Source organism: Ooceraea biroi, chromosome 13 (genome assembly GCF_003672135.1).
Source record: "Ooceraea biroi isolate clonal line C1 chromosome 13, Obir_v5.4, whole genome shotgun sequence".
Taxonomy (NCBI): Eukaryota; Metazoa; Arthropoda; class Insecta; order Hymenoptera; family Formicidae; genus Ooceraea; species Ooceraea biroi.
This window is the reverse complement of record NC_039518.1, coordinates 9,239,256-9,266,974: the sequence shown is the minus strand read 5'-3', so window position 1 is coordinate 9,266,974 and position 27,719 is coordinate 9,239,256. Positions and strand designations below refer to the sequence as shown.

Genomic DNA, 27,719 nt, shown 5'->3' with positions numbered 1-27,719 from the left:
TAAAATAAAACGAACGTGAATATGAAATAATTTCTATACATTCTTAGAAAATGGGTTGCAATATAATGTTTGTCATATTACAATATGAATTGAAAAATAAGAATTATGACAATAAACCTGAAAGAAGATTGGTAGAAAAACATTTCAAAACAATGTGACTTTATTCGTTCATATGGTCGGTTCATATGAAATGTACGTGTACTAAGTAGCTGTTACAATTACAAAGACCCACTCTCGTTTATGTGACAAACGTGACATCGTTTCTTCCGTTTTTCCAGGATATTATTTTAATCGTCCTTTCAATCGACGTACGAAGGACACATACTATTATATTAAATGTTACCTAATACTGAACCTAGATCTCGTCGTCTCTCTCGTTTTTTTTTCTTTTTAGTTGACAAGTCATTATTTAAATTAAATCGCGCGCAGGCATATTTGCTACATCAGAACTCGAAAGTGATCACACCGTTGAGCTGCTCTTTGAACGCCGTTCATCGTTTACGTTTCAACGACTATTTGAGGCTTAGCAATTGAGAGAATAAAAATAATACCTGAATTAATGAAGTGAAACTTACTGAAATAGACCAATTTAAGAAACTGCTTCAAGAAAAGACGTATAACAGTCATAATAATATATAACCCCATGTATCGCGTGATTATAACAATATAGTACTATGATTTATAGTGAGAAAAAAGAATATTGTGGAAAATATTGCACGAAAATGTGAAATGTTAAATGATTTATTTATGAGAATATAGATAATTTTAACGCTGCATTTGATTACATGTACATTTATTAACGAAAGTAAGTAAATGTTACTAATGAAAGTAAAGATAAATTGATAAAGAAATAAATCTCTAGAATCTCTTTGATAGCACCTCCTCCTTTGATAAGTGCCTCTCCCTCCGCATTGTTGTTGAAGGAGCTTGATATACTCTCGCAAGAGTGGTGGAAAAAAGAGAGTAAGAGGCGTTCAAAGTCGGCACATAAGTGGACCGAATTCTTACATTACGCTAGATAAACGAGGAACATGTATAATAAATATCAGAATAACTGTTACGGTACTTATGGTAGTAAGAAGTAGTAGAATGCAGCGTACACGTACTATAGCAGCGGCTATAAAAAGTGTCTACTACGCACGAGTTTGTTACATTCACGCTGCTTATATTCTTAACTTCTGTTATCCCGCTCTTTCTTTCTCCTTTTATCTCCCTCTCTCTCGTTTATTTATTTTCACTTTCCTACGAGTGTAGGAAAGTGAGTCTCTCTCGCACACACGCACACAAAGACAGGCGCTCTCTTCCTATCTCGTAAATTTTTACTCCTCTCTCTTTTTCGTACTAGCACACCTCATTAAATTTCATTTTACTTAAATTTTATATCGTCATAACGGTAATCGTTACTGTTAGTGTTATTGTGTATTCGATCAAAACTCGTCACTGCTTGCTCTCCCCTTAAATTGTCCTATCTCCTGCTATCCCAACTGTCGATAATAATCCTGAACTGAATAGGATACCTGCACACTTGACTTTAGTCCATCATTGTGTAACGCAAACAATAGACTCTTTTCAAAATGTCCAACAATGTCTATTAATATCCTTTAGCTATTCACACACTTTCGAAACCATCTTTTCCATTTCGACGTCCGTATCGATGTCATGATGCATGTGACTACTTGCGTTGCTGTTACTGATCGAAGCTACAGTGATAGGAGTAACCACTGTGGTAGCCATAGACGCCGCAACTGTCGACGGGGTATTTGGTGATGTGCCCGGGGTTGCCACGAGTTCGATCGGTGATCCTGGCGAAGCAAGAGGTTCGGCCAAGTCCTCCAATCCTTTGGGCGTTGGCAGTTTATTCAATTCCTCCCTCAGTAGCCTATAATGTCTCTGCGAAGAGATAGAGATAGAGAAATCAAGTACAAAATAGAACTATTTTAACTTTAAAGGATTGAACTGCTCTTGAAAAATATAATAAGCGTATAAATATACGCTTACCCTCAAAGATAACGCATTGAGAGAAATAGTTCGACCCGATCGACGATCCGATCCATGCATTTCCATATCTCTTATCCATCCTTCCAATTGCGCAACTATCTCGTGTCTTTTTATCCAGAAATGGCTATGTATTACCTATCACGAAAGAAAGACAAAATTTTTTATTCATATTCAAAAAAACAACAACACATAGATTGAAAGAGAACATTTGTAAGTAATTCTTTTACGTCATTATCATTTTAACTTTCAATAGTTCCATTTCATACTAGCTAGATTTAATGATATTACGTACTTCTTTGAAGCATGGGCAGGGATTGCGTATCTGATCGAGCATCGCCCACTTGGCGGTAGCCTGACAAATATTCGCATTGTACTCTTGACTAGATTGAGCACCGGTCGCTGTACCCCGGGACCGTTCATATCCAGGCTCGTTGAAGTAAGGTTCGGACACTAAGATTAGCGACTGTATCGAGACTAAAACCTATTTCCGATAGAAATACACGATTAGTATTCTGTCATTACGATTTACAATTTACAATCTTTTCTCAACATCTACTTAATATCAACATCAGATTGAAGGCATTTTATAACATTATCCACCATGAATTTATCGCGACGGAGTTTTTAATAAGAGTACCACTTTGCCAAGTCGATCAACCGGCTTTGTGGCTGTTAATGTTTTTTATGGAACTTACCTGAAGGAAACTACTCGTATGCGCATTCCACTTCTCCTCGGGTCGACCGTGCCAGGTATTTAAAACGCTAAGGCAGACCTTGCCGTCATTGTATAAATTCGGATTAAAGCGCACGGTATGACGACCTGTTGTTTCTAAATTTATTAGCATTGGACTATTAGGATAATCGGGAGGAAAGTACACGTCAAATTCAAAACAGCCATTTGCATACGGCGTTTCTGCTGGTCCTGTTATGAGTACCTTAAAAAAGAAAATAAAACTTGGATTACATTACGTTGTCGTAACAAGTTTCTAGAGTCGCATATAGGCTGTAAGATAAATTCCTCGCTTCTTAGCGCAATTTTTCTTTAAAATCGAACGATAACAGTAACGGGATTTAAATTAAACATTGGAGAAAGAATGCCATACCTTCATAATATCCAATCTATCTGCGTCGCACCTCACGAATACGCTACTGCTGTAAGATAAAGGCAATGCTGTCGAGAGCGTAACGGCTTCCTGGGCTAATCTTTTCACTCGTGTTGGATGACTTCTTTCGCCGGCAGCCCTTACGTTTGATTCAAAGTGATATGAAACGGCAAATTTATAACCACCGCCATCAGGATTCTCGGTTATCATTTCGTAAGTATCTGCAATTCGCGATACAAAAATATTAATTATAAATACACAATGTGTATTTTTTCTACATGTCCCATTCTTATATATATACACATATACATAAAACTTTTTTATTGTTAATTTAGATTGTTAGTTGGACTTACCAAATTGCAGATTTTTCATCACTTCCAAGTATCGCTGCTCGAGGCTCGAGCGCAATGGTTGTTCCGGCGCCGCCGGACTCGAGCCAGGTAACAACTCTTCGCCCATGCCGAATAATCGACACGTGGCATTTTGCACTATAGTCGCGCTTTCCTGTATATCGGGAATCAGCGTGGCCAGACCTTCGTCTTGCTCAGTGTCATCGGGATACTTGGAGACCTTCGTGCTCGTTTTGTTGCCTCGCGTGCGGTTTATCTTGTTCACGTACGTATCCACGCATACTTTCATGCTTGACAGGAGGGACACTACAGACGGTTCTCCGGATTTTCCAGCGCGCGGTAAGAGGAGCGGCGCTAATTGGCTAGACAGAGCCATAGCTCGAAGCAGTTGCAAAACCGCGCGGTACAGAGGAATGTGTCTGGCCATATCCAGAACGGAGTCGTTCCGCAAGTATGACGATAACGCTGGAAGCAGGCAAGAACGTGCCAGTAAATCAGGAAACAGAGAGGGTAGCTCGCGTTGTCCACTTGCTGATGTACCAATGTAACTGGCAAGAAGTTGTAACAACATTGTTACATGCTCATCCTCGCACCGTTGACGTAGCAAAGCTTGCTCGACATTCCATGACTGCTGCGTGGATCCAGTACCGAAACCAGTGCCCTTTGCCCAGTAGAGATGCGAACTGTCGTCGCTGCGTCCTCCTCCTCCTCCTCCGCCTCCGCCGCTGCCACTGCCGCCACCGACCCCACTGCTGCCACCGCCACTCTGACCCGCCTTGTGCGCGGACAAATTCTCGTTTTGTCCAGTCTGATGCGTGAATATCGCCAAACAATTTAACAGTAGGAGCATGGCGCCAACTTCTATGGCTGTTCCTCGTAGAAGTAATCCGTCATCGGTCATAGGCGGCGTAGCGTCTAGCAACTGCTTCAGTATTTGGAACGGTAAGGTCGGCAGCGAGGCGGCCAACGGCGATGTCAACACTTCGCTGCCCTCACCATCGTCCGACACACCAAGAGCCAGTCGCAGCAAGCATTGCGCTCTTTTCTTGTCTTTCAACAGAACCTCGGCGTACCCCGGTAATCTCAGGAAGAGACCGAAGGCCGTGAGAGAATGCGGCGGTACGTATGGCACGGGAACTGATATCTTGGGCGAGCAATTCGTCCTGCCCTCTTCATACATGTCGTCATTGGTTTCCAGCTTCACCCAATCAGCATCCGTCTGTTCTGGTGACGGTGACTTCTCCACGAAAAAGGATGGCCTACCGGGATCGGGATATACCAGCGGCAAGTGGCGTGCCAATACCGCCAATCCACCGCCAGCGCTGAACACGCCTAACGAACTCTCGATACTTCTATAATTTAACAGCTCGCTGTCGTCTTGCTTCGATGCGTCGTCTGCAAACAAATGTACGAGCTTGTATATTGTGAATCGCTGAAATATTCATGCTTTTTCGATCACTTGCTTCGCAGGATTTTTATCCTAGTTGATACGTGACGTAATAATTTTTGCGTTTTTTTCAATATTTTAATTTGAAGTAGTACGCGAATTATATTTTTGTGATTTACTGTTCACTGACGAGAAGATAAGTTAAGCAAACAAAATAATACCTTTTGAATCCTTGTTACGTTGACGTAAAACCAGATGTAAACACGGTTCGGATAACGAGATACCGCTATCCTCGGCGATCGCTAAGAGTTGCGCAATCGTAAGCTGAGGTGGCAGAGGCGTATTCGGGTGAGACGAATGTATCAGATATTGTTGATTCGTTGTATTGGCTGCATTCGTTTGCACGTTACTGCTCGGAGTTTTGCCCGTAACTGGCGTTCCATCTGTCAAAAAACGATACAAAACTAATGAACAAATTAACAAGAAGAGAGAAACGAAGGATAATTCACATATTTTCAATTGACACATGTACAATTTTCGAAAACTTGAAAATTTTATGGAGGAATCGTTAGGACACGGGAATACCTGTATGATTATGGCATTTCTAACTAAAGTGAATGTGCGATGTTGTTATTTTCAAAGGCTTTTTTAGAGAACAAGGAATAATTAACTTAATAAACATAAATATTATAAATTATAACGAACATACCAGAATTCAAACGTGTTTTTCGGATGATGGGACCACGAGCTTGCGATCTGTTTGATACTTCCTTAGCTCGTTTGTCCTTTGCCGTATTTCCAGCGGCGACACTGAGCGTGTCTACTACTAATGCCATTCCAGATTCCCACAACTCACGAGAATGATTATTTTCGTTAGAATTTGTTTCGTTACCCTTGTATGTATTCGGAAGTAATAAGAGAAGCCATGTTCCTTAAAAAAAGTTCAATTTCGAATGATCATTTATGGTGTGAGATATATGCACGTATACATGTACGTATGTGTGTATCTGTCATCAATTTGTTACTCTAATTCACACTGTGAAAAAATCTTTTTGAATTAAGACATTAAGACATACCGTTTTTTGTTAAAAACAAAATAAAACATTTTATTTTAGAACACATCTCCCTATAGTCCTACATATTTATGACGAGAACCTATCTATCCATTCTTTAATGCTAATTTTTATTTATTCTTTTTCAATATCAATACTTGTGAACTTTAATGTATATAACTTGTATGATTTAATGACTGTGTAAACGTACCTGATACCTGCTGCAATATATCAGCTATTGTTGCTTGCGTCGACAAGTACAGTAATTGATGATAATGGCCAAGGGGATGAGCAGGATGTGGTGGCGTAGATGGCATATTGTGATTGGCTGCGGTTGCTGAAACCTTCATAGGTGCTTCCGATGTTACGGAAACTAATACTTTCTCTCCCTCCAGGAGCAGTTGCAAAATTAATCTTCGTGTAAATGCAGATATGCCGTGGAGACATCGTACGTCTAATTGTGATACATTATACGAGTTAGTAACAGATCAATTCCCGCAAAATTAAGAAACTTGCTGTCGTAGCATGCCATTGATGAAAACAAATATCTCGAAATTGTTTAATTAAAGAAACATGCAGTCTGATGTGTAATTCCAAGCACACTTACTGGAAGTAACCCGTTGTTGAGAAATAACTTCGGTTAAAAGTTTTGCCAACAACTTTTGGTTAGTCAAATGGCACCAGCAGCATCTCGATAAAAATTTAATCATAGCACTTTCCAATGATGCATATGATGCATCCCTTTTGGAAGAGCTGTAACATATATTGTAATATATATTATATATGTCTCACTGAAGATGCGCATGTTCTATCACTTGGAACAATTCTTGTAAATAATACTCAACAAAATGAGAAAATCAAATCTTATCAAAAGTCAATTTTTTATCTTTAATATTCGTATAATTTTGTACCATGTATCGTGCAATATTATGATATTGCAATTTCTGCGTAGTGTTATTCTTTTTTTTAAATATATTAAATCCAAATACCTAAAGACAGACGTGGATGGACTTTCAACGGGACGACTACAAAGAAGAGACAGAAGAGGTAACCAGAAGCCACGACCTTCTTGGCCAAGCCAATCTCGCATTTTGCCCTCCGAACATACGAGTGTTAAAAATTCTATCATTACCGTTATACTCTTTGGTTTTGTCATGCACAATCCACCTAAAAGAAAGAAAAACCAAAACATTACGTCTGTAAAATGCATCTCGTCTATGAATAAAGAACCTGCTGCCTATTAAAAATAAATTTATCTCGTGTTAAATTTTTACATTTAGACATTACATTTTCCAACATTTTCTGCCTAAATTTGTATTTTTTTTTTTAAATAGACATCATACATAATAGTTTATATGCATCTAGCTTTTCAATGTGTAATCTTTAATTTTGACAAACATGAATATAAAAGCAGTTTGGATTAGTGGGGATGATGATTCTCCAAATGTTACGTTCGAGGTGCATGCTTACCAGGATAATTGTTCGTTCTAGACGAAGACGCCACGTTATCACGGTCCATCAAACTGACATCTTCAAACGCATTATTCTCGTTACTGTCACCCGATGCCATTGTGCTAGTGCGTGGTAACTTTGATTTCTCCGAATTACAGAAATCTAAATATCAAAATATTATTTCTTTAAAAATGTTAAGGAAGAAATTAATAAGCATTCAAGGTTGAAAAATACTTGGAAAGACTTCAATGGAAGATTTTATATCGCCTAAAACGAGTTTTATACTTGACATAAAATAAAAAGCTTAATTTGCACGGTCGATACCTGTGATCGACGCTGTCAATAACGCTGGAAGACCGGAATCAATTAATTGCTGAATACCGGGTGGCGAACGTGCTGCCGCGGCGATAGTCAGCAATTGCCCCTCTGTCAAATGCAAATGTTTGCGCTTCAGCGACGCAAATCGGCAATCCATTTGCTCTTCGTTCTCATTACTATCGTCAGACATGGATACAGACTGATCTGCTACAATATTCGGTACCGAAAGTTGCACCCATTCCAAGAGCAAGCTCAACAGCGCTGGCCTCATATAGCAGAAAGCGCACAGAACAGAATCGATCGCTTGTTTCAAGGCCGAATTGTTGCCGAGAGTCAAAGTCCATTTGTATAATGAGCTAATCGATAACAGATTTCCTAGATTAATTACATGTTACAAGTTTTTAAATAAAAAAAACTTCTAATTCTCCTCGAGATAATGTTACTTAACGTACTACTTTGCAAGAACATTTTCGTTGAAAATATAAACATACGTTGCGATATATAAAAAATTAACTATTTACAAAAAACGTAAATCTCTCCAGAACAAATTACAGTGTCTGTTATAGATTGAACTGATAAAAATCTGAATAAAATAATGACTTCTCTGCATATATTTGTTTTAAAATAACACATCAATAATGGAGAGATCTAAAATAATCAAGCGTAATATATGATTAAATGCAGTCTTACTAGAACAACTCGTCCGTTAACAATGCTTGCAGATCATAATTGTGATCCTGCTGTTGATGGATCTTCCAAATGATGGAAGACACACAGTGAATGTACACAGCTGGTGGATTCATAGAATTGGAATTACTATCTGTGTGAGAGATTCCATTCGTAGCTGAAGTCTGCAACCATGTAAGAACGGCTTTCATGCGAGCCTCTGTACTGGAATCTCGAATGGAGCACAATTGTTGAAGTAATTCAACAATACAATGTACAATGGACGTTCCTTGCGAAGTAGCAGCTCCTGCAAAGTATAAACAGTCATTATCGTAGCAGCACAAGCTTAAGATCATTATGTCAAACATTTCTATCAGCGACAGAAACCTCGGCGAACTTCCAAGCAGAGACTAGATAAAAGTATCTCTCGATGTATCGATACGATCAATATCGATATGAAATATATTGATATATTGAATTATTATATTATATGAATCAAAATGGTGTAAGACAACTTTTGCAGGAAACGCTGTATAAATTTGACGCGAGTATTGTCGATTTCATTCACAATTGAAAATCATTTACTCCTCGATTTATCGAAACAATAAATTAGCCGAATAACTTTTTTATTTATTACAAATTCTTGTTTTTTTTTTAATAATTCTGGATATACTGGGATAAATAAAACGTACCAAAATAAAAGATAATAGAAGAAAGAGAGAGCAGATGTGATTTTTCTTCTCGTTCATATTTTACACTTGCGTAAAGAGTCAAATTGATACGTTCGAAATGTTTTCGAAATAAAATGCAAAATCCGATACCTTGGAAAAAAGAAGTTGATCTGTTGTTAAGTAATAGACCAATTAGACGAAGTCCAAGTTCTCGAGAATGTAAGCCAAGTTGTAAGAGAACCCTCTCCAGGTTTGGAGTAAAGAGAGATGGTGCTGGGAGTAACAGCAGGTTGCAGCATGCCTCGACCAGGCCATTGACCGAAGCCGCGGAATTAAGCACCTCGCTGGCCAGATTATTGTTTAATTTGCTTACCGATAAGCACTGATGGAGTAATCGCAACCAACCCAAACTAAACAGACATTCAGTCAGAAATAATTTCCTAAAACTTTCATAGTAGCACTGTGACTTAAAGTATAAAAAATAATGTTACCTAGTCTTTGTTAATTGTTCTTCGTCTATCGCGTCAGGATTCGTTTTAATTTCACCGAATGCGGTAGTGCCCAACAGTCTAATTTGACTGAGATTTATGTTCGTTGAATCGCGTGGCTTGTATAAGCGCACCAGTACGGAGGTCGCGACTTCCGGTTGTGACAACGTGACACGTATATATGTCAAACCTGCTGTCGGCACTGGTGGACAAACCGGTGTCAGAGGACCATTACTTTCCCGTGAAATTTCAAGGGCTACAGCTGATGGACATGCTGCAGAAACACACATTATACATTATGATCATCGCAAAATAGCGTTACAGAGATTGCGTTACGAGATTGCAAACGAAATTGCTTACTAGACAACGCCGTGAGATGCGGCTGTAGTTCCACCTTTCTGAGCAAAATTGCGCACGGTAAAGTAATCGTGAGATCGACCCACGCCTCGTCGGGATAAAAGTGATAGGACCATGCCGGTGTTCTCGTACGCTTATGAGGAGTGGCATTCTGTATTAGAACATCCGCCGGTTGCGCAGTTGGATTCAACCAGGATATCGTGCCAAGGGGCGCAAAGTTCAACAGACCATCGTCATGGGTTTCCAGTGAGTTAACGCCCTTTTTACTACTGCTTGCCATCATTTGCATCACGTTTGGCGCGTTCGACAGATGTTCCATGACGAGGGCAATCACTCCGGATGAATTAGAAGCGCTAGCTGTGCCGCTGTTACTTGATCTGACAAGATTTTCGCAGATAACTCGTACACCGCCCATCGCCGTAAAGATAGACAATGACGACGCATTATCCAACACTCTCAAGATATACCAAAGAAGAGACTCCGAAAGTTGCATGACTCCCAATTCAGTTTCCTCACACGCTGCGAATCATAATTGCGAAAATAATTCAATCATTTTTTATGTTTTTACAATACAAGAATGTAATGAATTATCGTAACATTGCTAAGATAAAGATTCTACGTGAAAAAATATACATATATTAATATATAATGTAAATTCTTACATGAAGAGAGGTACTGGTAAAGTGGTTTGAGAACTAGGATTGGATCGCTAGCCTTTTCCATGAGGGTTGTTAAAAGCTGGAACGTCGCGTCCGGTATCGAAGTCGAGTCACCGAGTTCAGCAGTTGATGCTGCGGTCGTACTTTCGCTTAAAAGCATGGCTAACGAGGATCCCGTGCTATGACCAAGAGCGCTTAATAAACGCATCATGGTCGATTCATGCTGCAGAACTGCAGAAGTGCACATTAGTATCTTTATGTATATCTTTTCAATATTTTATAAATGCATATCTTTTGATAAAACTTATATTTTAATATATACATATATTAATAATTACCAGTATCGGCAAGACACGGTACGCGAGATTTATTAGCCTTAGATTGTTGCGAACAAGACGCAGTTTGTCCTTCCGCTACTTTTTTCTCATCCGTTTGTGAAGTGCTTATTTCCATTTGGGAATCGTTTGCATTGCTTCTAAAATTTTCTTCAGATAATTCCACTTCTACCGATTCTTCTAAATGATCCTCATGAGCCTATAAAAGTATTAATAAAAATCAAATATAGCACACTAGAAAATTTAAATGAATTAAACTATAGAATAAAAGAGACAAGAAGTCAGTTCACGGAAGGAAATGTGACTTAATTAAAACTTAAAAATCCACAAGAATTATACATCGCGTACTTTACGATAAAATTCATGTATACATATTTACATATAGATATTTAAATAAAAATTAAGTATTTCGTATATATGATAAGACTTTGCTAAATCTTAAAATTGTAAACCTCTTTTATATTTATATGATTAGAGACTTGTGTGTGTGTGTGTGTGTGCGCGCGCGCGCGTGGATGAAAACATTTTTATAAAATAACATAGAATACGTACACTAGGTAACGGAGTCTGAAAGAGCGTAGACACTAATTTAATAAGAGCGACAATTAAAGTATCCCATGATGCAGGACGACCTTGTCTCGTGTCGCCGCCGAGCACACAAGCAAATAAGCCACCGAAACCACCAGACTGATTGGTCGAATCAACTGCACCTCCACATTGCGCGCCAACTATTAAAGATAAAGATAAAGAAAAACTATTAAAGATTTCGTTTAATAATTTCGATATTAATCTCATAGTTTCGACACATACAAATAAATATGACACGACAAAATTGTTTGTACTGTATATATAGGCTTTAACGAATTATAGTATAAAGGAAATACTCTTACCTTCAGATCCCTTGATGTAAGTCGAAACTAACACACCCACGCATTCGGATATACTCATAGCGGTGCCCAAATCGGCGTTAACATAATTTAAATTAACTATAGATGTTATTAATTTACATTGTGCGTCTAAGGGTCCTTTTCTCGAGATAAGGGGTCCACCTGGTTGCACAAGTTGATATACGACCCGTAACAGGAGATCCTTCAGATAATTGTCTAAAGAACCATCTGTTGTAATAACATCGCACATCACTTGTAGCCTAACGAGAAAATTGTGCAACGCTTGACAAACTGTAGGCCCAGCCTAAAAGTAGAAAAGAAATAAGCTATGTTAGAGGTTGAAATATGAGAAATATCAAAACATAAACATAATTCTAGTCTGACCATAATGTATTGTTTATCCATCATATTGATATTTAAACCGCTGCCGGAAAGTAGACGCAACAGCATAGGGCCGGTATTACGTTCCTTAATAATGCAATTGGCTATGCAAACGTTAAGAGATGCAACATCTGAACCATCTAAACTGGAATATCTTCGTGGTTGATTACAGACGATAGTTAAACACTGCAACGCAAGACACCAAGCACGCAAAGAAACTCCAGTGTGCCTAAAATTCAATAGAAATTAACTCTTCTGATATATTTCACATGTGCTTGTTCTGGGACATTCTATATATTTTGTGTGTATATGTAAAAATTTTGCTACATTGAGTTTAGATTAAAGTATCATTATCATTATAATTATGGCTTGCATATTTGCAAATAAATTTAAACTTATGTATAACTTACCAAGAAAGCACAGATATCAAGCTAGAAACGGCTGTTGGACCAAGTGGAATTAAAGGAATCAATGAAGAATCAAACTGAGAGCCTGATTGTTCGGTAGTAGCATCCGTATTCAGCGCAAACCACAGTTGTAGGACAAACTCCAAGCTTGTACTATTATTCTGTTACATACACATACGATAAAAAATATATGCATTATACAAATATACAGTACGGATTTAACAATATACTAAATGCATTTTATTTTAAATGACTCACCCGTAAATACAAATCTGTAAACATTTTCTCGAAACATCTTGTCAACATGGAAAGATTAGAAGGAGTAGGATCAGTAAAATTCCCAACTTCCTGACTTCGATCACTCGTTTCGGCACGCAAAAACGGTTGTTGACAACAACGATTTGTCTCTGTTGGAGCCTATAAATGACAGATTTAATTTTTTTTATGTTGCAAAGTTTTATCTTATTCTATTTTATCATAATCTCTCTTATCTTGAATTATTTTACTTTGCAAGAGAAACAAGAAGGAGAGAAGAAAGAAAAACAGTAAAATACTAACGTGTATTGTTGCGTTTATGCTATGAGGTAGATTGTACATGCCGACCGTGGACAATATTCTCAATGATATTTCAACGCCCATTTCGACACCATATTCCAATCGTGCGTCCATTGCTAAAGAAATACTGCTGAAAACGTATTATTTATTGTACCTTCAGATTAATCAAATATATGTGTTGTATCAAATTGCAGAACAAAGAATATATTTTACGAAACATTTTACTTTTTAAATATCACATCAAACCTTAAGCATCATCGCGACGTTAACATCACAGAAAAATAATGTATTACGAATTAACGTACACATTGGACAATATGATAAATATAATATTAATGTTCCAGCATTGACATTATAGTATCTTTTATTGCATACCCAGTAATAGCCGAAGTTAAGATCTTCGATACTGCGTTATCGCTCCTCAATAAATTCTTTCCACCATCTAATATGTCGTCGAGGATGTCTTCTAATTCTAGACTATCGTCGGACTCCAAAAGAGACGGAAGATAAGAACCATTGAATTTCGACAAGATAGTCGTGGCCATCGTCATATTATCTTGCACATCCTCATCTGTATTCTTCTCAACCAATCCTTCGCCTAACGTGGCGGCAGAAGGTGCGCTAGTGCTTGCAACGCTAGTCGTGTCTTCATCCGTAGAACGGCTTTCTTCCGTGTGACTCGCTAGAGACTCCAAGGACGGAGAGGTTTCTGACGAGCTGCCTTCGTGGAGAGAACATGTTCGAGAATACAATTTCCCTCCTGTAAATTAAGTATTATTTACATTATTATATGTAATATTTTACAATTCTATCTTAGCTATTTTATAAGAAAGATTTTATAAATAGCTAATTACCTTCTAGTAGGTCCATTAGAAGACAGGACACGGCATGTGAGGACCACGCAGCATTGGACGTACCCGTTGCCAATCTGATTAATTTTAGCAATTGTTCCTCGGTCATAAGCTCATTTAAGCCAATTGCAGGACGTGTAGACAACACTAGCTTAGCGACTACCTATGCACGACAATTTAAGAAAGCAGAAATGTAATTATGAGCATAATGATAACAGATTACATCTCATCAAAATACATGGCATTTAAGGCAATCTTACCTTGCAAGCTAATAAAAATATATCCACATTTCCTGAATTATGCAAAATAAGCGCAACGAGACCACGCGCTACAGGTAAGACGTACTGGTGAGACAAATTCGCCACGTTATACTCAACTTCCAAATCCATAATGTCCGATTTACTGCAATTATAATATATATTTTATAATACGAAATGTATTTCTTTGATCGGATCGGCGAAAAACCAAGATAAAAGTCGAACGTATCACCAACCTGGCACTGGATCGCGTTTGATTGCAACATGGATTTCGATGAAGCGTCTCGTTTCTTTTAGAGATGTCCTTATAATGTTTCGCAGAATGCTGCTTTAGCGTCTTCTTAAAATAACGCTCCTGGAACTTTAGACTTGCTTCTAGTTTGGTGTACAATGTAGCCGCATCAGAAGCATGACTCGTCCAGCCCTACATATATCGCATACGCACATGTATTATTTTCTGTTTGATATTAGATTTATATAAAAGATATAAAAATAAAAGATTTTAGGCTCTGCGATTTAGTTCATTTAAATGTACTGTGTATTACTGCGATTACACAGATTGAACAAAAAATTATTATTTACAATTTGATCTCCTTAATAAAAATCATCTTGATTAAATATATCTCAATTAATACACTATTTTTAAACGTTTTATGAAAAACAGAATTTTAATGTTAATACAAATATGCACACGCTCATGCGTGCATGTGTTAAAAAAGAAGATACGTACTTTAAATATTGCAGCTTTTTTCACTTGTTCCAATTCGTGAAGCTGTTGTTTATGCTGCCACAAACGTTTCTGTAATTTTTTACGATAGCTACGAGAAGCCGATGATCGGTTAGCACTAACGTATCTCCTTTGCATCGCCGATTCGCCTTGAATAAACTCCCAGCGAGAAAATAAACCTTTCGAAATAAAAGATACATATATATTTATAACAATATATTATTTATAACAATAATATTACATATATATATATATATATATGTAATATTATTGTTATAAATAATTATTATAATTATAATTACATATAATATAGAGATTACCTTGTTCTTTGTTCTTCTCGTGAGTATCCTCGAGATATAATGACGGAGCAATAGTATCTAAGCATACCGACAGAAACAACAATACCCAGCCTATCAAGGTAATGTCCAGTCTATTGGAATCGGACAGTTGTCCGTTCGTAAGAGGAGCCAGTAATTTACCCAACGTACGAACCATAGATTCGATAACTGAGGGTTTATTTCCTCCGGTTATTAAGGATTTACGTCCAAGAAACGTTAATAAAATAAATACCCTGAAAAAGCAAAATTCAACGTTAGGTGTTTTATAAATTTTATTTTCTGAAATTAAATTCAAGTATTACTTGTATTGATCTTTTATATTTTCTATTTTCGATTAATAAGTTAAGTGCATTAAAGGCAAAACATGCGAGATATCCAAGCCTTACCTATCTTGTGGAAAAATATGAGTGGACGAGGAGGAGTAGAGATTTATCAGAGTATTTGATAAAAAGTTGCCCCACCATGGCTGATTTCCTGCCATACCAGCTAAGAGTGCAGCAGCATGAAGCTGCAAGCGTGGAGCTGGCGTTACGACACATATCGAATGAAAAAGTTTCTCGCATATTGTTGGAGTAAAAACTTCATATAATGATGTCGGTCGGCACAACTGCAAAATAAAAAAGAGAAAAATGAATAATCTCCTACAAAAGTGAAAAGAAACTTTAACAATCTGTATCATTACTTTTTGCAATAAGACTTATGTCAAAGCAATGATATATATAGCTATTAGTTTATACTTACATTAGGCACTGGATCAATTTCATAAACAGTATACAGTAGAATATCGAGCAGAGTCTCACCGAGGACTCGCAGTTTGTCGCTAGGTGCGTTCGCGAAAGACGTTGTTGGCACATTCCGCAAACCTCTCCACGATTCGAGACGTCGCCAGACACCTCGTACTATGTTTAATTGATGTTGAAACATGATACATTCCTACAACATATCGATACTTATCAACTATTGATCGCAACAAAAAGCATCAGCCGTTTCGTAAATTCTTGAATTATTCTTAGTCTATAAGAACAATTTTAGGACTATTTTGTTACGTTTGTCCATGATTATTAATTCACCTGATATGTCGACAGTATCTTCGCTGATGGCTGTTCCTTATTTTCATTAGGCATCTTGTTGTAATAAAGATAATGCTGCATGTGCATAACGTTCGGAGTTTCCGAACACAACAAAGGATCCAACAGAGTTTTTAATCTTTCAGTTGCCAAACTAAATCTATAAACAAGACGGACGCTTTTAAGCATCAACAGAATAAATACAACAAACATTGGTTGCAATTATCTAGTTTCTAACTCACCTGCATTGTACATCCTCTGCTAAAGCTGACAATATATTACATTGCGTATCAATGGTGACTTGTAAAGAGGGATCTGAGATGTTATCTTCAAACGACGAAGAATCGCTTAATTCTGAATAGTCCTCTCCAGGCAAAACTACCATGTGTCCGTAAAACATTCCTAATGGAATTTTACACGTGGTTGTGGACATTCCGTAACGTCCTATCGTAGTAATCTGGTAACAAGGCCAATTTTATTTTATCAATTAAATAAACGTAACAATCATACAAAAGAAAAGGAAGACAAAGCAAACGAGCAAAGTTTACGTACTAACAAATAATACTAATAATAGAATATAAGCTCATGAATAGCTTAAAAATAGTAAAATGAAAAAGAGTAAAATAAAATATTCGTAAATGTAAAACAGAAAGCGCAAAAAAGAAGTGCGTTACATCGTGTATTGTACCTTGAGATATCTGCACACAGGTGGTGGCTGAAGATCGCAGACGGTCAATGGCTTATTACCAATATCACCGGCAACGATAAGTCGAGTACCATCAGTTTCTTCGCTCTTAGTCCAGATATCTATGGATAATGATAATAAGTCATTGCACGAAGGAATCATTAAGTCGGTCAATAATACAGGCGCCCCAAAGTCTAAAATGACGAATCGACGAGCTCCCGCGTGCATTCGTTCAACGACCAATGCTTGCTGTGGCGGCCAACACAACAATCTTCCCCATGGAAATGTAATATCTTCTCGCTGCAACATTCATAATATATTAGTCACCAGCGAAATAATTTGCAGAAAAGATAATCGCGTTTTAAATACTTATTTTAAATGTACAAAAGATTATACGCTGTACATAATGTCTCACAACTCGTAAGTCGGATCTTAATGACAGATTTTTATAATAATCAATCGAACATTAACAGTTTTTTAACTATAAACAAATAAGAAAGAAGGAACTTTTTGCAAAATTGTGATTTAAAAAAAAGGAGTTTTTCTCCAATATTAATTTCTTTCGATTTTATTTCGCTGCTGGAATAAAATGTTAATCTAATGTTTGTTCTCGCTCTCTCTCCCTCTCTTTTCTTTGTGTTTGGATTATTGTCCGTATAATATTGAAGATTGAAAAAGAACAATTTATTTTAAATTTGATTCTGTAATAATCTGTCATTAAACTAGACACCTTGTATAGTAATTTATCTAATTATAATTGAAATAAAATCAGATTGCAATAACTTTCTGATTATACGTATTTGCGTAGATTTTATATTTATATGTACGGAAAAAGGAAAGCAAATTCTTGTATTATCGCAAAATTACTCGTGTCTTGTAACGCAATAAGATAATGTAAAAAGATAAAGTGAGAGTTTGTTCCACATATATTAAAAGAATCGCTATAATAAATATTAAACTAATCCTAATTAGTATGTATCAAATAATAAGACCAGTGTATAAAAAAAGAGCTAAAATTGTGTCTGCAGCTTGCATAAATAAAAAAATATAGAGAATCATTTATGATGATGTTTTAACACTTTGCCGACGGGACGAATAGAATAATGTATATGTATCGCCGTATAAAATTGTGTTACTGACAGAAACGAGTAGTTTCCATTTTATATATTAACATTACATTCTCTCGTTTTCAATTTTTAATCTTTTTGCTTGTAATATTTGTTGTAACATGTACCTAATTATAAAGTTTTCTTCTAAAACCTAAAGAATTTTATAAAGTATGTAATGGAAAAATTAAAACACGGTTAGTAAAACCATTCTGTCTGATGTTGCCCGCTGCAAATGAAAGTATCAGGGTACAAGCACCCGTCCGCCAAGTGTTAATTTTAAAACTAATAATCGAGACATCGTGTTTTCGGTTGCAAATAGACAACTTCAAAATTAAATCAATGGACGAGTGAAAAATCTATAAATGTACAAAATTATACTGGTATTACATACATGAGGATGACATCAAGTACGTAATTTAAAGAATTTTAATAATTCATGCAACTTGCGCTTAACATCATACAGCTGCGTTTGACAAGTGACAAAGTTTCTAGCGAATGAGTACCTTAATTACAACCAGCGCTTTAACAAAACGACTAAACGACACAAGGATAATATATTATTAAACTTGGAAAAAAGCGGAAAAAAAAGAGAATAGTGCGTGTGTTCGTCTATGTAATCTACCTTTTTAGAATTGCCCTCCTCAGCTTTGTTTACAGCAATATTGATATTTTGTACAGATGACTTTTCTTTCGCAATGGAATTTAATATGTATGAAGTAGGCATATTATTTTGTGAGCTATGCCAAGCCTGGTTGTCGTTAGACATATCGTTAGCTTCGTCACAGTCTGATTGTTCATCAGGTGTGAGCAATAGTTGTGGAGACGGCTTGTTTAGCACTCTTCCTGTATACATACTAAGCAGATCGCCTATCGTGGCTGTCGATTTAGTCTGAACGTCTAGTCCTAGCAATCCAGCGTCCAAGTTCTACAATTAATATTTCTATCTCAATTAACATTCTCCTATAAACTGACAACACCTATGTCGTACGTATGCTATCGACAAATTGACACTTTTCAACGGAAACTAAAATAACAAAGATTCGTAATTTGTCTGCCTATTCTATTATCATATGCTCAGGATTCACTCTCTTTTTACTTTTTACGCTGAATACCGCAATTGTTAATCTTCCTATCATGCTTAAATCTGCTACATAATCTATGTAAAATCTGCGCAAAATCCATCTGCCGCATTTATCGTATTTACGATATCGAGCGCTTTTCGACAAAAGAATTCGTGTATAGGCCTTTTATAGCCGTTACAAGATAATTCACATCGTTTGTCGTTAGACTGTGTTTCAGGACGATACATCGCGAGCCTAAGGCAAATTTCTCACATAAGAAATACTCACGTAAGTATGATGTATCGTTTTGATATCAGGTACACCGTTATTAGTCGCTGTACTATCATAGAGAGTGGGACCAATATTGATCGTACTTATGCCAGGATCGATCTTTTCCATTTTTGTGCCGTCGGAGGCGGCGTGACAAGTAAAATGAAGAGGCTCAACCTAAAACAGAATTCAAATCAAGACACATAATAATGAGTTGTAATATTTCTTTTCTTGCTGTAGAAAAATTTATGTAAAACTGAAATGTATTCTCGCTTCTTCATAATTTTCAAGTATCGACGTTAAAGCCGGAAGGTTTTATGATAAAAAAATGATTCTTTATATATTACAAAAGTAAAAGTAAGAAAATAAATTAAAACTCATGCATGCACCCAATATTTAAACAGATGATTACCTCGAGAAGACCTTTCATATTGTGGTTAGTGCACAATGCCTTCAACTTGCTTGGTACTGCAAATTCGCTAGAGGAGTGCATAGGCAGTGTGAGTAGGTCCCTCAGGTCGATGGAATCCTGTGAATACATCTTGCTCGAATGCATGGTGCTCGACGAAGCAACAGATGGACCCGTTTGCTCGCCAGCTATAATGGAGGCATTGAACGTGATAGGCATTGAACTAAACTTGGGTAGCATCGGCGGCTCCAAGTCAAAGAGTTCCGTCTCGAAGGGTGTGTTGTACAGGCCGAACCTTATTAAGATTAAATCACAAGTTACAGAGGCAAAACATCAATCTACACATATACCATAATTAAAATTCTATTCCATACACCAATATCAATGTGAACGTATAAAAGGTATAAAAGAAACACATTTGACGGTGCATTGAAAGAGCGCGTTTCACCTTGTTGCGAGCAAGAGATGATATGGATTCACTCTGTTAGATATTTCAGTGGCTATTTGTTGCACCAAAGAGACACACTTCTGGGCGATGTTGTGATTCCTATCCAACGGCAGAAATCTGGTAATGAGCAATTGCAGCCATCTCAATGAACCGGCCCACTGGACTTCCATGATCGACGGCAATAAATTAACCAAAACGGAGAGCATAGCCTCGTCGAAAGTTTGTGCCGATGAATCCTCTATATTGTAAAATCCCCTGAGAAATAAAACTCTTATTTATAAAGAGCTGCAGACACGCGTATATATCGACATGGAAATATCTCATACTACTCACCCGCTGCAAAGAACAATTAATTTGACACATTTGTGTGCTACGCTCCTGCCAGCGTGCAAGAGACACGTCCGTAATAAGCTAGATAATCGTTCTTGCACAGAACGTATCGTCTCCAATTGCAGAGCCTTTATTTCGGCAGCATCCTGAATGCTGCGCAATCTCGTCAATCTTATCGAAACTACCCAGATGAGAATATCGAGAGCCATGGATTGCGCGACAAGAGAACTGCAAACACATTCATGTAACAACAAGATGCAGTTGAATTTTTCTCAAGCACAAATCGAGTCTCCGCGACTTACTCAACCGATCCTTGCAAACACGCGACGTTTAGGAGATTGTTGACAAAGACCTTGGATTCTAGCATGGCACATCTCTGCATCCTCTCGTTAGGTATACCGGTGGGACGTACCGATCTGACCGTGATGGAGATTTCGTGAATACAATTACAACCTTAAGAGATAAAAGATGAGCACGGCTAATTACTTTGCAGAAAATTCAATTTCGGCGCGAAATAATGATGATCTCTTTGTTATCGATTCATAAGTTTAACGAGTCCTTACTTCTTATTTCTCTTATACTCACCGACATACAATTTTTTGCTGCTCGCGCCTTCGTCGAACCGTTCTCCAGAGCTACCAGATGCAAGTGGACGTACCTCGAATATTTTTAATTTTTTGCAGGTAGGTGGTTTACTCTCCGCTAGATTTGTTTTTGATTTACCGGATGCCTTTGGAAAGAAGAGAAATGTTTTTATTCAAGAGGTTCTCTGACGTGAAAGTTCGTATTTGACAATCGTTACAGATCGACGAGTGCTACTTACATTATCTTTTGGATCTATTAAAGCTTTAATGTGAACGAGCAACGTCCTAGCTTTCGAGCGAAATAATTTCGGGCTCGTTAATGTTACGCATCCCGATCGGCACGACAGGTCCATGCAACGGTGCAAATCGATAGGGCCACAGAGTATTTCGGTGTTATGTTGTCGTTGATATTCCTCTGTCACAACCGGATTTTCGCTTTTCTGATCCGTCCCGATGTTAAAGTCGATTCTCTCGTCTACAAATACGAGAGGTGTTTTCCGATGACCAATTCTTTTTATATTTTGCTTCAACAGAGTAACTTGGATAGTCTCTTGTAACTTTTGACAGAACGTGTGCAAAGTAAACCGAACGTCAATGTGCCCTATACTTCCCGATGCATTTCGAGGTAAAGTCAGCTCAAACACATGTTCATCCCAGGTAGTCCTAATCAGAGACACAAGAAATCCAATGTATTGTATGTATTATATGTTGCGAGATATTTCTCTGTCACTTCCTCGTCTAATTTCAAATAGATTTTTCCTTATCGAAAACTTGCTGAGACGTGACTTTTCATTTAAATCAAAGAATTTACCAGGTGAAGAGTTGAAAGACATTTAAAAAATATTATATTCAATATTATATTAATTTCCATGAGATCTCGTGTCACGATTCTTTTGAAATATTTGCTCTATCGTAAGTAAGTAATATGCAGACTTACGCGTCATTTTGTAACCGCCACGTTCTTGTACGATGTTGATCTTCTGACTGATGAAGATGCTGCGGATGACGTCTCTGTCTCTGAGCCTGCATCATTTCACTCCAACATGGAGGAACGGTCGCACTGTTCGGGGGAGAATGTCGATCGAACCGCGTGAGTTCATACAAGAGCCGCAAATCCGAGTACGAGAAATTCGATTTATGTGCCAATAATTGATCGCTGAAACATTCAAGGTACATGAAAACCTAACCTAACCTTGTCCTTAAAAAATCGACGACCAAAAGACACTGCAACTTGCAACACACTGCAAAAGACTTTACACGATATTTTACAAATACCTGCGTTACTATGCGTTTCTTCCTTTTTTAATATTGAAAGTTATAAATAATGCATACTTACTGAGAAATCGACGAAGTAGAAGTACTAGGAGCTGCATTTTCACTAATGCAGCTGTCTTCGCTACCCATGTCAACGTCTTCTTTTTCCTCCGCAGAATCCTCTTCTTCCACTGTAATGAAGAAATGCAGCGTGCCTTCGCTCGTGCACGCGCACAGCCTTTCCAAACCTAAAAAAGCTAGCGGTCTTAACACGCAAGAAAACGAGTTTTCAACGCACCGTCGCGGCTCGCACAAGTTTTCAAAAATATATCTTTCAACTATACTCTCGCTTATTTGTTTAGTCATTAAGAGACACTTACTGTTGCAATAAGTCGCCGAGATAAATCTCTTTCCGTCTAATCTCGCCTCCGTCACAGTCTTCAGTGTACTTAAGTTCAATAGCCTGATCACGCCGTCTTTACACACTAGGGCGATTTGGCCGACAGGTTCCCGATCAGTCGAGTTACTACTAGAATTGGTACTGGAGCCGAAAACATTGCTGGAGGATGTTGAAGGTCTTTGTCTCTCCTGAAGAGGCAGAAGCACATGCTCCATCGGTACTTGTTCTAAAGGTAATTCTCGTTTGACCAGCGGCTCCAATGCCACCTTGACCACTGGGCCCGAGAAATCCAGAGCGTAGATGAACAACACGGGATTTGCGTGGCTCTCGTTGGCGCGGGTTTCGCTGTTGCTTATCAGTTTACTGGATTGGCTATCGTTATGGTCCCAGTACATGTAACTTTTTTGTGGAAAAAAGTCGCTCTCATCGTCGACGTCCATTTGATTGATATTTGACGGTTTAACGGAAGATGACTCGGCGGAAGCATTGTCAATTGCAGGGCACATCGCGACGTACAAGTGTCTGCCATCCTTCGACGGAGTTATGTACGTAATGCGGAGAGAGCTCGGCGCGTTAATGGGTAACGTCTTGACGACTACAGGCTCAGCTTTAGTGATCTTTATGAGATCCAAGCTCTTTTTGTTTATTGTCGTCAAGTCGGACGTCGATGCAAAATGGGTGGAGCTGTTAATAGGAGCGAAATTAGGATCATAGGGTGTCGAGGTCGTTGGAGCGGTAATACCAATGGGATTCGAGTAAATGCCATTTGAGGACGAGGCGGTCAAAGAAATAGTCGGGAATATACCGTCGTAAGGCGGGCCAACTGCGATGTCCGAGTCTACGTCTTCGATAACTGGCACTTCGCACAAAAATTTTCCGAGGAAAAGCTCCTGGTACAGGCTCTCCTGGCGCCCGACGTTCGAGCTCGCGCTCGTTCCTGTTCCGGATAGGGTCTTTTTAGTCTTGGACTCTTTTGAATTGTCCTCTTTGACGGGCTGCGTCGTCGCAGTTTTATGATGAAAGTCATACAACACTAAATAGTGCAATTTGGACGATGCGTACCTATCACCGGCTACTTTCATTATATCTAAAGTATCACTGGTGGCACTATTTACACTGTTCATCGCTCGCACCAGCGATGACGAGCTCGCTAGATCGGTCGAGGCGGCCCATACGTTTTCCAAGGTCCTCAATTGAGAGGGATTATTAACTGTCACTGTAACCCCACACACTAAACACGGCCGGATCTTGTGCTCTGACATCGTCTCAATGTTCATGGAGGACGAGGTTGTGGAGCCAGTACTTTTCGCCTCCTCTTTCGAAGACACTGCCGGTCCCACTATCGAAAGCGCCGTGACTTGCAGTTTATAAAACGACGACGGCGAGTTATATTCCGACAGCGAATCGGTCTCTGAACCAAGATTCGTTAAATACGGAGTCGTCAAATTCCTCGCAGCACAGAACTGCACCGATTCTTTATTGTTTACTTCTTGATCCAATGGAGATACGTAAAATGATATTTCCCTCTGCAAAACGACAATACATATCATTATACATATATCTATTTACAATAAATACTGATAATATAAAAATTTCGAGTACTTGCTTTTAGCTGACTCATCATGTTCCAAATATTTATAAAACCATTGGAAGAGGCTGTAGCCGCGAGACCCGTGACGTTAGTAGTACCGATCACATCCACCGTGTCACTCGCCTCACGAGCGGGTGCGGTTGCGAGGATCACGGACAGCGGAACATTTTGCGTGTACTCGCCCTTAACAAATGGACAAGCGGGCGAATGCCTCTCGTGTTCCGACCATGGTTCGTCGGTAGGTTCCCAGCATACTAAGCACACGTTACAAGTGAAACACATCGCTCTGTCGTCACCAGTGGCATTTGGTTCGTGATAGAAACCAGCCTGTGCCATTTGATCGGGTAAAGCCCACCTAAAATTCATTCAATTTACAACATTTGTCCGTATAAGTGTTACATTTAAAGAAAAAGAAAAAAAGAGATAATATAACGTGTTACATACTTGTAATTCATATGTGGCCATTTCGGAAAGGTATTGCGACGCGCTGCTTCACTGAACATTGATGCTCTATCAATGGGACCATTTTCTAACGCGAGACTAGGCAGTAGGCCATTAAGTCGTTCATTAATCGCGGAGGCGATAGGCAGCGCTGCTATATGCCGATTTTGCCTTTTTAATTCCATCACTAAGTTGGAACAGACAAGCTTCAAAGATCCGTGCGGCAGCTCCAAACATATCGTGTTCCACTAGTACGAAAATTTTCATTACTTTCACATGTTACGTTTCAACATGGGCATGACTAACATAATTACATCAGCGTTATCAAGAAGAAAACTTTTTCCTACGATTTTCTTTCAAAGGATAAACATTTGGATATTGAAATTCTATTTGAATGTGAAAAAATAATGACAGTAAGACTGCAAGTTGTACTATCACTTCAACTATCGATACTACTTCCCTCTTTCTCTCTCTCCTCATTAGTATAATCAAGATTGTCAAAGTCTTTACATTAAATATTAAATGATACTATCAACAATGATGTCGAATAATGTACCAAGATTTAATTACTGAGATATCGGTAAATCGAGTGTTATTCAAGACTCGAATACCTTAATCATTCATGATAATCGAAATGACAGAAGATATTAAATTATCCATAAGTAAGGATCAAATACTGCACCAATTTACAAGTAATAGCTTCTGTCCTGTCCATATCAATAATACCAATCAAAATATAATATACCATGATAAACTAAAATATTACAATTATTATATATTCTAATTTTAAGTCTCAAGTTACAAACTTTTTCAATAAATTTTTAACTGCATTTATTCTTTGTTAATAAAAATAGATGATAAGTGATTATTATTATTTATTATTTCCAACACGATTGTTTTGATCCCAAGTTTAAAGTTTAAATTATTAATTAGAATCTTCTCAAGATAGAATCTATTAGTTTTATTTAAATGAATTAAGTGAAAAAGAAGAAATTGGCCATGTATTATATATTTCTAAATAAAAGTTATTCTATTAAAATACTTTATCTTTGCTCGTTTATAAACTCAAATGCTTATAAATTATACTCGTTAGAGTTATATTTTCATCACTCAGTCATTTATTTAAGTCTATACATAATATTATAAATAAGATAATATTGGAATAATTTTGCAAAGTTACTTACTTTTTGAGCTTTAATGCCTTTCTTCTGATTGGCTTGAGCAGCAACAATTTTACTTGAAAGTTCTTGCAATACTTCCAGCAAATGTTCTACCCCTGGCAGCTCTATACACTGTAGGCATTGAAGTAATATCGTAGCCTCCGATAGCAGTAATTCTAACTTGATGACATCTTCGCTCTTAGAAACTGGGGTTTGCAGTATTGTGTCCAACAGCAAGACCCCATTGTAATCACTACGTATGCCGATTCCCCTTCCATCCGTATACAGTACCTTATCTACTCCATCAGATAAGTAAACTCCTTGCAGTTTTCCATTTGTTTTACCTGTAACAATCGCAATTCCAATGTAAATGACAGTATCTTATAATTTATTACGTTTATGATTATATAAAATCAACAATGTGATGTAATATCTTAATAATATAAAAATATGTGATACAAAATATATAAATGTAAATTAGTAATGATTATTACACTCATATGAGATATTAAAATTTATTTTGTATCACTGTCTTGATTTAACAAAGTGATCTAATACAATTTGTTTAGATAAGCACATGCAGATAACTACATGTTATAACAAATATGAATTTGTGTATATAAAACATTAGCATCAAAGTATTTGTATGTGCATTTCTAATGTAAACTGCACAATGGAAACTGGTAAAATTGTAAAACATGACACGAAATGATTTTTCTGATTTCCAGGAAGATTAGCATATCTTTTTTCAAAAATTCACACTCAAGTTTAATTCATAACGGAGCATTGTGACGAAACCACACAAGTGACTGTTTTTTTCTATCTGTGCTTCATTACCTCTTACACTTGAAATTCAAGCACGAGATTAGAATTGTTCGTATATGAACTCTGAGATGGAAGATAAAAGAAAAGAGAATAATTGCGAGTCTAGAAAACGTAACTGGAAAGAATAGACGAGAATCGATGCATTGAGATAAAGGAAAGGAAAGAGGGGAAAACAAGATAAATCAAGACGTACCACCCGACGGTCGCTTCTTGCTGGAAGGTTGTTCGAGGGAGCATAAGAGAAAAATATCGCTGCGACAGAGCTCAATCGTGCTTGAAACGTTCAAAAAACACGCGCGACCTTGACTGTGAGACGCTATTGCACAGTATGCTGCAAATGTTGGGTAGACGTCGGACAGACGTAACATATAAACGGACAGAGATGGGCGGAGCGACAAATAGTTTCGCCGGCATGATTCGTCTACGGAGACGATTAAAACGACGACGTACGCGCTTACCAGAGAGAAAACTTCTTTGCAAAATCACGCCGGAGTTGACATCGAATACGTATACTTGTGCACTGCTTGTGGTGATAAGTAGAACGTTTAAATTGGCATGATAGATTATGCTCTTGCACTCGGTGTCCACGTTCAGGCAACCGTCTTCCTGCAGTAGCGACGGGTCATCATCAGCCATTTTGCTCATACGAATCAAGCTTCCCAAAAATTTCTCTAACGCTCGAACATCACAGGAAACATGGCGCACTCGCCATCGCCATCTTTGAATAGAACGTCACCAATACGTCTGAAAGTAGCCAACAACCATCCTTCTCGTAACGATCGATCTATTCCATCGATGCGATGAGCCTCGAATCCTGCGACCTCTCTTTTCCGTGGCTTTCCAGCA

General features: G+C 37.8%; 1 protein-coding gene across 4 annotated transcripts; it reads right to left on the bottom strand.

Moving 5' to 3' along the window:
* Positions 1-142: 142 nt before the first annotated feature.
* On the bottom strand, positions 143-27,719 carry LOC105286332 (baculoviral IAP repeat-containing protein 6). Of its 4 annotated transcripts, none has more exons than XM_011351214.3 (51): positions 27,332-27,719; positions 26,073-26,392; positions 24,892-25,136; positions 24,463-24,802; positions 22,837-24,382; positions 22,539-22,704; positions 22,140-22,358; positions 21,442-21,865; positions 21,204-21,348; positions 20,921-21,071; positions 20,622-20,846; positions 20,289-20,543; positions 19,844-20,135; positions 19,450-19,608; positions 18,723-19,025; positions 16,995-17,291; positions 16,549-16,763; positions 16,310-16,466; positions 15,981-16,172; positions 15,626-15,846; positions 15,222-15,472; positions 14,905-15,080; positions 14,411-14,598; positions 14,178-14,319; positions 13,921-14,080; positions 13,442-13,826; positions 13,070-13,196; positions 12,770-12,928; positions 12,515-12,672; positions 12,108-12,333; positions 11,727-12,027; positions 11,389-11,564; positions 10,840-11,035; positions 10,505-10,732; positions 9,846-10,361; positions 9,489-9,759; positions 9,148-9,407; positions 8,351-8,633; positions 7,667-8,016; positions 7,361-7,504; positions 6,880-7,057; positions 6,498-6,643; positions 6,102-6,344; positions 5,548-5,769; positions 5,060-5,281; positions 3,455-4,846; positions 3,102-3,322; positions 2,694-2,933; positions 2,291-2,479; positions 1,999-2,133; positions 143-1,890 (listed from the first exon to the last, which is right to left on the bottom strand). In XM_011351214.3, exons 1-51 carry the CDS (start codon positions 27,516-27,518, stop codon positions 1,606-1,608), a joined length of 14,229 nt encoding a protein of 4,742 aa, XP_011349516.2. In that variant the 5' UTR covers positions 27,519-27,719; the 3' UTR covers positions 143-1,605. The 4 variants fall into 4 exon arrangements, with proteins under 4 accessions (XP_011349516.2, XP_011349517.2, XP_011349519.2 ...); XM_011351215.3 differs by having other exon boundaries at positions 13,070-13,193; positions 27,332-27,518; XM_011351217.3 differs by lacking the exon at positions 27,332-27,719 and adding an exon at positions 27,067-27,324.

Bases quoted from the DNA above. Each gene is read 5' to 3' on its own strand.
- LOC105286332 (XM_011351214.3), bottom strand. From the start codon at position 27,518: ATGAGCAAAATGGCTGATGATGACCCGTCGCTACTGCAGGAAGACGGT. The intron at 16,173-16,309 runs GTGAATTAATAA...GATATGTTGTAG, and splicing joins AGATACTGTCGACATATCAG to GAATGTATCATGTTTCAACA. The intron at 7,058-7,360 runs GTAAGCATGCAC...TCTTTCTTTTAG, and splicing joins TAGAACGAACAATTATCCTG to GTGGATTGTGCATGACAAAA.